The 13090-nt window shown below is 42.5% G+C and overlaps 1 protein-coding gene across 2 annotated transcripts; it reads left to right on the forward strand.

The window, feature by feature from the left end:
- Window positions 1–3350: 3350 nt before the first annotated feature.
- LOC120059483 (prostaglandin E synthase 3-like) lies at window positions 3351–12511 on the forward strand. Of its 2 annotated transcripts, none has more exons than XM_039008575.1 (8): window positions 3351–3557; window positions 6666–6779; window positions 7011–7080; window positions 7217–7315; window positions 7495–7632; window positions 7765–7821; window positions 11252–11279; window positions 11438–12511. In XM_039008575.1, coding segments are annotated over exons 1-8 (528 nt in total). In that variant the 5' UTR covers window positions 3351–3555; the 3' UTR covers window positions 11458–12511. The 2 variants fall into 2 exon arrangements, with proteins under 2 accessions (XP_038864503.1, XP_038864504.1); XM_039008576.1 differs by having other exon boundaries at window positions 3353–3557; window positions 7495–7584.
- The last annotated feature ends 579 nt before the right edge of the window (window positions 12512–13090 follow it).

Genomic DNA, 13090 nt, shown 5'->3' on the forward strand with positions numbered 1-13090 from the left:
CTCAAAATAACTCACACAGCTATTAATGTCTAAACCGCTGGCAACAAAAGTGAGTACACCCCTAAGTGAAAATGTCCAAATTGGGCCCAATTAGCCATTTTCCCTCCCCGGTGTCATGTGACTCGTTAGTGTTACAAGGTCTCAGGTGTGAATGGGGAGCAGTTGTGTTAAATTTGGTGTCATCGCTCTCACACTCCCTCATACTGACTGGTCACTGGAAGTTCAACATGGCACCTCATGGCAAAGAACTCTCTGAGGATCTGAAAAAAAGAATTGTTGCTCTACATAAAGATGGCCTGGGCTACGAGAAGATTGCCAAGACCCTGAAACTGAGCTGCAGCACGGTGGCCAAGACCATACAGAGGTTTAACTGGACAGGTTCCACTCAGAACAGGCCTCGCCATGGTCGACCAAAGAAGTTGAGTGCACGTGTTCAGCGTCATATCCAGAGGTTGTCTTTGGGAAATAGACGTATGACTGCTGCCAGCATTGCTGCAGAGGTTGAAGAGGTGGGGGGTCAGCCTGTCAATGCTCAGACCATACGCCGTACACTGCATCAAATTGGTCTGCATGGCTGTCGTCCCAGAAGGAAGCCTCTTCTAAAGATGATGCACAAGAGAGCCCGCAAACAGTTTGCTGAAGACAAGCAGACTAAGGACATGGATTACTGGAACCATGTCCTGTGGTCTGATGAGACCAAGATAAAGTTATTTGGTTCAGATGGTGTCAAGCGTGTGTGGCGGCAACCAGGTGAGGAGTACAAAGACAAGTGTGTCTTGCCTACAGTCAAGCATGGTGGTGGGACTGTCATGGTCTGGGGCTGCATGAGTGCTGCCGGCACTGGGGAGCTACAGTTCATTGAGGGAACCATGAATGCCAACCTGTACTGTGACATACTGAAGCAGAGCATGATCCCCTCCCTTCGGAGACTGGGCCACAGGGCAGTATTCCAACATGATAACGACCCCAAACACACCTCCAAGACGACCACTGCCTTGCTAAAGAAGCTGAGGGTAAAGGTGATGGACTGGCCAAGCATGTCTCCAGACCTAAACCCTATTGAGCATCTGTGGGGCATCCTCAAACGGAAGGTGGAGTGCAAGGTCTCTAACATCCACCAGCTCTGTGATGTCGTCGTGGAAGAGGACTCCAGTGGCAACCTGTGAAGCTCTGGTGAACTCCATGCCCAAGAGGGTTAAGGCAGTGCTGGAAAATGATGGTGGCCACACAAAATATTGACACTTTGGGCCCAATTTGGACATTTTCACTTAGGGGTGTACTCACTTTTGTTGCCAGCGGTTTAGACATTAATGGCTGTGTGTTGAGTTATTTTGAGGGGACAGCAAATTTACACTGTTATACAAGATGTTCACTCACTACTTTACATTGTAGCAAAGTGTCATTTCTTCAGTGTTGTCACATGAAAAGATATATTCAAATATTTACAAAAATGTGAGGGGTGTACTCACTTTTGTGATATACTGTATATTTCACTGTGACCTGCTGTTGATTGTGAGGCAGCCTGTTGCAGAGTGAGTGAGATTTCAGACACACAAAGAATTCGAAAACAAATCCAATTTTGACAAACTCGCATATATTGGGGGAAATACCAGTGTGCCATCACAGCAGCAATATTTGTGACCTGTTGCCACAAGAGATGGGCAACCAGTGAAGAACCCATATTTATGTTCCCTTTTGTGCTTTAACTATTTGCACATCGTTATATAGCCATAATATGACATTTGAAATGTCTATTCCTTTGGAACTTCTGTGTGTGTAATGTTAACTGTGCATTTTTTGTTTTCCTATTTCACTTGCTTTGGCAATGTAAAAACATATGGCAGCTGAGTCACGTGAGTGAAGAGGAGGCTTTTTTGTTTAACTGGGCAAGTAAATTAAGAACAAATTCTTATTTACAATGACTGCCTACTCCGGCCAAACCCCCAATTGTGCGCTACCCTATGGGACTCCCGATCACGGCCGGTTGTGATACAACCCAGGATCGAACCCGGGTCTGTTGTGACGCCTCTTGCACTGCATTGCCACTCAGGATCCACAAGACATAAGCACGTGCACGTTATGACAACTTCTTAGCAGTTCTAGGTATGCTACTTAGGTTGTCCTTAAGGAAACACCTATTCCCATAAAATATTAACGCGCTAATGTGCGTCAAGAAATACGGCGACAATGAGCAGGAAAACGAATAGGCGCTCTAGAGCGCATGAGATAATTAGGTTTAAACTGCCTTCTAATGTCGACTTTGCTTATGGAAAACAAATATCAAACAAAACATGCAGTCAGTCTTTGGTTCTCGAGCGCTGCCCGTGTGGACATTTTAAATTGAAGTTATGGAACTTCTGTTACGGGGGAGAAGTCCACAATGAAACTGACATTACATGTTGAGAAGGATACATCTGTTGGCCATTAAATAGCCTAGTAATTTCTATGCCTATGTAGGTTACTGTAACCTACCATTTCATTCAATAAATATGTTGAAATGACGATATCACTGGAGGCATTGCAAATAAACGTGTGCCACTTGTGTAGCCTACCTGGTGCTAGCAAACTATTTAATAAATAGCCTCCATATTATTAATATATGATTCAGTGATTGAAATTACAACCCCATCCTCAGTAGCCTAATCCAGGAGGCGTTTGGGCAACAGGAGCACTTCTTACCTCGAAATCGCCTCGTTATTTATGTTAAATGAGTCTCAATTGGAAATAAGCAAGCTGCTAAATCGCTATCGGGGAAATGTAATTAGCCTATGCCTATTGAAATGACAAGTCAATCTTGCAAATATGCCATTTATAACGGTTTGTAGTTTTAACATCTGGCACAATTGACAGAAAATAGCCTAACATTTGTTATTTTTTAAATTCGTCCAAGTTTCTTGCAGAGATTTCGAGATCCTCTGTCGAATTTTCACCCCTCAAACTCTACTGTTGGATTTGTCTATCGTTATGCACTTAAGGGATTTATTGACAATCATGGCAGTCAAACGAGTTAACATCCATTGATGGAAAAGGATCTGGCGAGATTAATAAAGGCGATTTATATTTTCTCTTGCAACCTATTCAAATCCCTTTAGTCACGTTAGCTCACAATTATTATTTTGATGTAAAACTGTTTTCCCCCCCCCGTCATTACAAATTACGTCAATAGTCCTTAATTCGCTCGATAACGTTATGTAAAAAAATATTGTTTGGGCTAAATGTGGCAACAACATTTGGGCTATTTTTCAGGCCTTGTCGTAGATGTTGAGTAGTCACTGGGCTAGAAAATGTGGCTAGACCTGGCAACCCTGCTCGTGAAGGCTCTAGAAACGTCGAAGGCGCGGTAGCTGCGTCACAGCGTCAGGTCCGATTCAGAGTCCGCGAGGTGTAGACAGGGTGGCCTTGCAGTGTGTGGATATACAATACACAGTTTTTGTAGTTTGCGCACACTTTTCTACAGTCCATTGAAACGAAATCCCCATAAGGACCGTATTCTAAATTGAATTGTGTATCCCCAGGGAATCGGCGATCACAACGGTATTTGACATACAACAAGACATGTAAGTTTGTGAGGAATGGCGAGCGCGTGCTCCTGTACAATTTAGCCAGCAAAAGAACGCTAGCGCCAGTAGCTAGCTAACGTCGCTGGGTTCGTTATGCTGCTAGCTACCTAGCATACCAACATGCTTTTGCGAAAGACGGGAGGAACACCTAGCGATGATAGGCCTTATTTCATAGCTATATGTTAACTACCAAGCTAATTTACAATGCAAGTCAATGATTGCCAATGTCCATAATTTGATAACTACCGCTAGCTACTAACGTTAACATTTACTCGTTTTCTGTTTACTCGGTCCCTTTTTGCTAATGGGAATTTTGCCCATTAGTTCGCCAGTTAACTAGTTAGTTTCTACTATCTAGCTACAGTAACGGAAGTTGGCTGGCTAGCTAACGCGTTAGTGTGGTCAAGTGCATGGCCCCGCATGGCGTGTGTGGTGTGCTTTCCTGACCATGTTTCAGTGAGCTAACTAGCCAGGTAGTAAAACATTCTACAACTGATTTAACTTTTAACTAGCTAGATTAGTTAGCATATCGATCAGTCACCATGGGTTGGTCTTACCTACATAGCTAGTTAGCTTACGTTAGCCACAGAACGGAATTCCCTTCACGAGATTTAACGTTCAAAGAGCTCTATCTAGCCTAAGTAGCTAGCCAGATTAAGAGGCTTTATAGAAATAATGAACGATGCATAGTTTTGCTGTAACGAAATGTTTATTCATACCGTGCAAATGGCTAGATAATGTCCAGTTACTCTCAACAAAATGAAAGATTTATCCTACTGCTGACTGTAGCTGTAAGGAAGCCAAGCGAGATGGCTAACTTAGTTGGCTAATGATACAGCATGCTCATTGTTGACTGTCCGTAATAGTAGCTAACGCTACGTGCATTCGGAAAGTATTCAGGCACGTTGACTTTTTCCACATTTTATGTCACAGCCTTATTCTAAAATGGATGACATTTTTTTCCCTTCTCACCTGTACACACACTACCCCTTAATGACAAAGTTAGAACTTGTTTGTAGAAATGTTAGCAAATGTATTAAAAATAAAAACAGAAATACCATATTGACATAAGTATTCCGAACCTTTGCTATGAGACTCGAAATTGAGTTCAGCGGGGTCATGGGGCGACGCACAATTGGCCTAGCGTCGTCCGGGTTAGGGAGGGTTTGGCCGGTAGGGATATCCTTGTCTCATCGCGCACTAGCGACTCCTGTGGCGGGCCGGGCGCAGTGCACGCTGACCCGTCGCTAGGTGTACTGTGTTTCCTCCGACACATTGGTGCGGACATGATTTGGAAAAGCACACACCTGTCTATATAAGGTCTCACAGTTGACAATGTCTGTCAGAGCAAAAACCCAGCCACGAGGCCTAAGGAATTGTCCATAGAACTCAGAGACAAGATTGTGTCAAGGCACAGATCTGTAGGAGGGTCCCAAAAAATGTCTGCAGCATTGATGGTTCTTGGGGACCATCATTCTTAAATGAAAGAAGTTTGGAACCACCAAGACGCTTCCTAGAGCTGGCCGCCCGGCCAAACTGAGCAATCGGGAGAAGGACTTTGGTCAGGGAGGTGACCAAGAACCCGATGATCACTCTGACAGAGCTCCAAAGAACCTTCCTGAAGGACAACCATCTCTGCAGCACTCCACCAATCAGGCCTTTATGGTACTGTCCAGACAGAAGCCACTCCTCGGTAAAAGGCACATGACAGCCCGCTTGTAGTTTGCCAAAAGGCACCAAACGACTCTTAGACTCTCTGGTTGGATAAAACCATGATTGAACTCTTTGGCCTGAATGCCAAGTGTCACATCTGGAGGTAATCTGGCACCATCCCTAAGGTGAAGCATGGTGGTGGCAGCATCATGCTATGGGGATGTTTTTCAGCGGCAGGGACTGGGAGACTAGTCAGGATGAAGATGAACGAAGCAATGTACAGAGAGATCCTTGATGAAAACCTGCTCCAGAGCTCTCAGGACCTCAGACTGAGGGTGAAGGTTCAGCTTCCAGCAGGAGTGGCTTTGGGACAAGTCTCCAATGTCCTTGTGGCCCAGCCAGAGCCCGGACTGGTCGAACATCTTTGGATAGACGTGAAAATGGCTGTGCGGCAATGCTCCTCCTCCAACCTGACAGAGCTTGAGAGGATCTGCAGAGAAGAATGGGAGAAACTCCTCAAATACAGGTGTGCCAAGCTTGTAGCGTTATACCCAAGAAGACTCGCGGCTGTAATCACTGCCTAAAGTTCTTCAAAGTACTGAGTGCTTTGTCATTATGGTGTATTTTGTGTAGATTGAAGGGGGGACAAAAACAATTTAATCCATTCCAATAAGGCTGTAACATAACAAAGTGGGGGGGAAATCAAGGGGTCTGAATACTTGAATACTTTCCGAATGCACTGTAATTGGGGCTTTTCTAATCCAACTGTTACAGAATCACATGAGAGCAGGAAGTAGTTAAATTAATGAAAAAATTTAAAAAAAATTAATTATCACAGTTGAGTTTGCACAGGGAACTTTGCATATGTGATTGGTATGACATAATGTCCGTTTTGAAGAGCTATAGATGTTTCAATCAGCTTTGACATTGCATCAGTATTTTCCATCCTCTTTGGTATGATCAACGTGAATCTGTTGACAGCCGGGTTGCTTTTTAATAAATGCTCAGCCGTTTTCCATTTTGGAACCATCTTGCCTTTACTGTACTCGCAGCAAATTGATGCCTTATTGGCAACCTGGTACACCTGTCTTTGACGGTGAGCCTTTGTGTCCCAACTCGCAACTGTGTCCCACCTGCTCCATGCAGGTGCCTCACAGCCGTCTGTCCCCGCCTCCCACTGTTAGTATCACTGGGGTAGAAGTTACCCTTGGGTACAGCTGTAGGATCAGTGTAATGATTAGGGTGATTTGCATGCAGTTTGCGATCCAAGACAACATTGCTGGAAAATACCAGCAGGAGATTCTTCCTCTTCCGTGATTATAGATACAGTAACTTATGCTCTTCTGGTTATACTGAAGCCAACCATTCTGTCCTGCGGGGGGGTTTTCTCCATTCACAAAATATTAATGGGGAACGTTGGCATTCATTGAGTTTCTTGATCTGTGTTTCCAGGCATCCAGCGACTGCTAAGTGGTATGACAGACGGGACTCCGTCTACATCGAGTTCTGCGTAGCGGACAGCAAGGATGTCAAGATCAATTTTGAGAAAGCAAAGTTTGCTTTCAGGTGAGTTATGACATCTGTCAATGGAGTTTAAAAGAAAAAGTTTGCCGGACTGCTCTAGGCATTTGAAAATCCCTCTAATTCAGTTTAAATATGTGCTCCGGGACTTTAGCAACTACTAAGTAGATTTTAACCCTCCCACTTTGGGCTGGATGTGTCACTGTGTAGTTCATACATGTAGTTCATACATCGGGGACCACTTTGGCGAATTCTTTTCACCCCTCCCTTTACCAGTTGTCTTGGAGGAACTGACCAAGTCAAACACGAGAATGAAGTAGACCTTTTCGAAGCCATTGATCAAAATGTGAGTCAATCACTTCATTACATTGTCATCCTGTCATCAGGACGAGGTACAGATTGCATGATGTATAACTAATGGAACTTAATTTTGCGGGATGAAAGTGTTCATGTATCTCTTGTACACACACACACACACACAGGAATCCATGCACAAACGCACAGATCGGTCAGTGTTGTGCTGTTTGCGAAAAGCAGAACCTGGGAAGCCGTGGCTGAGGCTAACAAAAGAGAAGGCTAAGGTCAGTTCTAGTATCTAATGTATTTGCCATATATAGTTAAATAAAAATTCTGTGCTTAAGTATTGGTTGATAATTGATTTCGGAACACGCTGAATTCTAAATGCATGTAAGGAGCCAGGAAGATGACCTTCAAACGAGCATCTGCAAGCCTTTTTGTCATACATGCTATCCCTCAACAGCTAACTTGGCTCAGCGTCGACTTTAACAACTGGAAAGACTGGGAGGACGATTCAGACCAGGAGCTAGGCAACTTCGATCGTTTCTCAGAGGTAGGAGATGGGGATATGGCGTTCAACACACAAGAAGCAATGGCTAAAGTAAGGGCCCTAGGGCAACTGGTGAACTTGCTCTTGATTGCTGTATGAACGGTTGGGCCAAGACTGTACAAATGAGTACATGGCAGCGTGATGATATTTGGCTCAGGCTGTTCTTTGTGATTCTGATTGCAGATGATGAACAACATGGGAGGGGAAGGTGACCTACCTGATCTAGATGGTGCTGATGATGTAAGAGCTACTCTGTGAAGTTCATTCTCTTTTTCTCCGTTTCACTTTACTTGACTTTGTACAAAAACACAATGTCACGCTCTAGTCATGTGCCTCTTGTGTATGGGCTTGCTAATGACTGATCGGTCTCTTTGGAAGAATGTGTGGGGCAGAATATGTTCAAACCTTAATTGCGACAGTCATATCAGCAAGTCACACTAAAATGTCCCCTGGTGGCGCTGTTGCCACTAGGTTTCTCCAGTTGGTTGCATCAGCCCATGATTTGGTTGCACCAGTTTGTCCTGCGGCGGCATGCAATAGAGAAAATGAGTAATCGTCTTTATAAAGATATTCAGTGCTTTATTAACCCTTCTCCTGCAATTTCCGTGGCCCCGTGGAAATCAAATTAATGTAAAAAAAGGGGGGGGGAAATCCATCATAATCCCTGTTTAAGATATGTTTTTTTTGAGTGGGCTGCGTCTATATCGCTCTTCGGCATCTGCCATGGTGACACTGCGAAAATCGTCCTTCTCACAAAGCTTCTCACAAAGCATGGTGGTGGCAGCATTATGCTGTGAGCATGTTTTTTAGCGGCAGGGACTGAGTAACTAGTCAGGATTGAGGCGAAGATGAACGGAGCAAAGTACAGAGAGCTCTTTGGTGAAAACCTGCTCAGGACCTCAGACTGGGGCGAAGGTTCACCTTCCAACAGGACAATGACCCGAAGCACACAGCCAAGCAACGCAGGAGTTGCTTCGGAACAAGTCTCTGAATGTCCACATGTTAGCTTAGTAGAACCCCCCCAGACGGGGCTTAGACTAGATGGTTTGGAAGTGTAACAAGACTACTGAGATGGCTTCATCTAACATGTTATCATTCAAAATGTTATGATCCAGCCATTGTCATGAATTTTGGGTTGACAACTAGGCTATTGTAGTTTTATATTTAACTGTTAAAATAGAGCTCAAGAATTCAGATTTGTTTTGTTCAATAGAGATTTATTTGCATATCTTTATATGCACTAATCTATGCTTATTTAGGTTCAATTCACCACCTGAGTAAGTAGAAACTCAAATGCTAGATTGCTAACTAATACCCAATGCTAGTATCCATGTATTAATCTAACAGTAAATGTAATGTCCTAAAAAGCTTTGCAGTTGTAGCCTACTTCCCAGTGAGACTTATGCAATCACAATGGCGGGTGCGCATTTCGCGCCCTCCATATCTCAAAAGCCATAGGCCTATAAAATATCTTTGTTTTAAAATGGTGCTATTGAGCTCAATATTGAGAGTTGATAAATTAATAAGAAAGCGTCGACCGATTATGATTTTTTTCAATGCCGATACCGATTATTGGAGGACCAAAAAAAGCCGATACCGGTTAATCAGCCGATTTTTATTTGTAATAATGACAATTACAACAATACTGAATGAACGCTTATTTTAACTTAATCATCAATAAAATCAATTTAGCCTCAAATAGATACTTGAAATATGTTCAATTTGGTTTAAATAATGCAAAAACAAAGTGCTGGAGAAGAAAGTAAAAGTGCAATATGTGCCATGTAAGAAAGCTAACGTTTAAGTTCCTTGCTCAGAACATGAGAACATATGAAAGCTGGTGGTTCCTTTAAACATGAGTCTTCAATATTCCCAGGTAAGAAGTTTTAGGTTGTAGTTATTATAGGAATTATAGGACTATTTCTCTCTATACCATTTGTATTTCATATACCTTTGGCTATTGGATGTTCTTATAGGCACTTTAGTATTGCCAGTGTAACAGTATAGCTTCCATCCCTCTCCTCGCCGCTACCTGGGCTCGAACCAGGAACACATCGACAACAGCCACCCTCGAAGCAGCGTTACCCATGCAGAGCAAGGGGAACAACTACTCCAAGTCTCAGAGCGAGTGACGTTTGAAACGCTGTTAGCGCGCAACCCGCTAACTAGCTAGCTATTTCACATCGGTTACACCAGCCTAATCTCGGGAGTTGATAGGCTTGAACAGTCATAAATAGTGCAATGCTTGAACCATTGCGAAGAGCTGCTGGCAAAACGCTCGTAAGCATTTGAATGAATGCTTACGAGCCTGCTGGTGCCTACCATCGCTCAGTCAGACTGCTATATCAAATCATAGACTTAATTATAACATAACACACAGAAATACGAGCCTTAGGTCATTAATATGGTCGAATCCGGAAACTCATCTCGAAAACAAAACGTTTATTCTTTCAGTGAAATACGGAACCGTTCCGTATTTTATCTAACGGGTGGCATCCATAAGTCTAAATATTCCTGTTACATTGCACAACCTTCAATGTTATGTCATAATTACTTAAAATTCTGACAAATTAGTTCGCAACGAGCCAGGCGGCCCAAACTGTTGCATATACCCTGACTCTGCGTGCAATGAACGCAAGAGAAGTGACACAATTTCACCTGGTTAATATTGCCTGCTAACCTGGATTTCTTTTAGCTAAATATGCAGGTTTAAAAAATATATACTTCTGTGTATTGATTTTAAGAAAGGCATTGATGTTTATGGTTAGGTACACGACAGTCCTTTTTCGCGAATGCGCACTGCATCGATTATATGCAACGCAGGACACGCTAGATAAACTAGTAATATCATCAACCATGTGTAGTTATAACTAGTGATTATGATTGATTGTTTTTTATAAGATAAGTTTAATGCTAGCTAGCAACTTACCATGGCTTCTTACTGCATTCGCGTAACAGGCGGGCTCCTCGTGAGGCAGGTGGTTAGAGCGTTGGACTAGTTAACCGTAAGGTAGCAAGATTGAATCCCAGAGCTGACAAGGTAAAAATCTGTCGTTCTGCCCCTGAACAAGGCAGGTAACCCACCGTTCCTAGGCCGTCATTGAAAATAAGAATGTGTTCTTAACTGACTTGCCTAGTTAAATAAAGGCGCAATTTTTTGTTTGTTGCAAAATCGGCGTCCAAAATTATCTATTTCCGATTGTTATGAAAACTTGAAATCGGCCATTCCGATTAATCGGTCGACCTCTAGTGACAACCGTATAACACAGGATAGCTGTTTCCCCCGCAATTTGATTTTTAAATGTTATACAATCAGAAGAGATTCTCCCAGAGTATTTTTTTCTTCTTCCCGGGAAAGGCAGTGAGTGGCCCACTTGTCACTGCAGCAGTCCCCAGCCAAACGGGCACTGGGCCATGGCAGATCATTTCATTGCAGGATTCATGAAGATAATGCTCTTAACTTGTTTTTGAGCAAATCATGGTTTTAACTGCTTAGAAAAATAGGAAGTTTTGCATGAGGTGACCATGTAGAATGTGCAGCTCGCATCCCTACGACCAATTACAAATTGAACTTCCACAGCCAAGTCAACGGGTCGCAAAATGCGACTAAATTGTCAGTCAGGAGCCCTTCCATATGCAACTTCTCATGCTTATTTCTATTCCTGTTTAGGATGAGTCTGCAGATAGTGACGATGAAAGTAAGTGAAAGGTTTTCTCATCAGACACTGATTTCTAATAATTTTTATACTCTGACATCCCTTAACCCAGAAATGTTAAGTGCTATCCGAAGTATATTGTTGTTTTTATCACATAGCTATTTATTTGCTTTCCATTATTAATTATTATTTTTTCCCAGAAATGCCTGATTTGGAATGAAAAACCTCAAACCTGGACGAGGGATGGAAGGAAGAATCAAACTATCTTGAAATTGAAGACAAAAATCTGTACAGATATGAGTCGTAGCCATGTTTAAATCCATAGCCTCTGCTCCAGAGCTAATTTCCAATCAGTCCACTTAAGGTTGATATGCATAGTGTTGTACAGAGTAGCAGTCTCCACTTCCATTTGCAGTGCTGCACTCTTGGCGTGTCCTGTTTTACTATTATTAGATTAAGCATTCATGATTTGTTACGGATGTACTGTATAGTCATCCTCAACCTAGAAAGCAATACATGTGAAGAGATTGTCAAATGTAATGAAAAGTAATTAAACATCTGTTTTATCCTCCCCCACAAGGTTCTGTGGTAAGTTAGTTGAGCAGTGTACCAGAACAGTTGAACATTTTCTGTTTGGTTCCCACTTGTGAGCCTCCCCTGTGGCATATAGATAGTGATCAGAGAAACAGTTCCATGTTTCAGTAGCTTAGCCTTTAAGCTTACATGTTTCCCTTTCTTCCTCACCTGTTATGTCGCAAACAGTTTATCAATGTTATGTTCATTTAGATTTTAAATGTTCTGGAATTCATTACAGGCATCTGACTTGACATGTTGCTCCCCACTATCAATTTTTTTATTTGACTAATCCTGTATTACTATTTGCGATCCAACAGCAGTTTAGTTATTCATCACACATTTACACAGGAATAGAGCATACACATTCCTATCTGTTTAGGCCTTTGTAAACATCTGTATTTGTCTTGTACCCTAAAGAATATTCCATCTGTTTAGAGTTATGGCAGTTAAAATACCCCTTGTGTGGGGAGTGGGTTGTAGATATGAGATGGTAAACTTGTATAATGACCAAATTATATTTGCACTGTCAAGAAAATGTAAGTCGGGGGAGACTAATATAAGCGTCGTTATTGGTGTGTATGTCAACTTGTCAGGTTATCACAGGCTGAAGAACTTAAATTGATGTTGAATTGCAGTGGATTTTTTTTTTTATTATTGTCTACGTCTTTTTAATAAACTAAGACTCATGTTTCACACGGTGTGTGTGTTTGAAGACGGTCTATGCGTGTCAAAGCAGTTTTAGAGTACGGTTTTCAGTGGGGTGCGACATGGCTACTGAAATACATGAATCACTGTTTTTCCAAAACAATTTACCAAGAACAGGCTACCGTATAAAGCTGTATGCCTCAACCTCCAGACATATTTGGACAGCTGCTTGCTGAAGAAGGAAAATAAATATCCTAGAAATAATTCTGCTCCATGTTCAATATCTATCACCAATAACGTTATGAGCGATTGGGCGGCCATACACCTGTGCTTGGGTGTGCGCTTGTCTTCCCCCCCCCCCCAACCTAGGCTACAATAGCCTGGACTAATTAAGCAAAAAGGCACAAGGGGGTGTGGTATATTGGTGATATACCATGGCTAAGGGCTGTTCTTATGCACAACGCGGAGTGCCTGGAAATAGCCCTTAACCATTGTATATTGGCCATATACAACAAACAGCTGAGGTGCCTTATTGCTATTATAAACTACTTACCAATGTAATTGGAGCAGTAAAAATAAATGTTTTGTCAGCCAATCAGCACTCGGGGCTCGAAACACCCAGTTTATAATCA

The sequence above is a fragment of the Salvelinus namaycush genome, chromosome 14 (genome assembly GCF_016432855.1).
Source record: "Salvelinus namaycush isolate Seneca chromosome 14, SaNama_1.0, whole genome shotgun sequence".
Taxonomy (NCBI): Eukaryota; Metazoa; Chordata; class Actinopteri; order Salmoniformes; family Salmonidae; genus Salvelinus; species Salvelinus namaycush.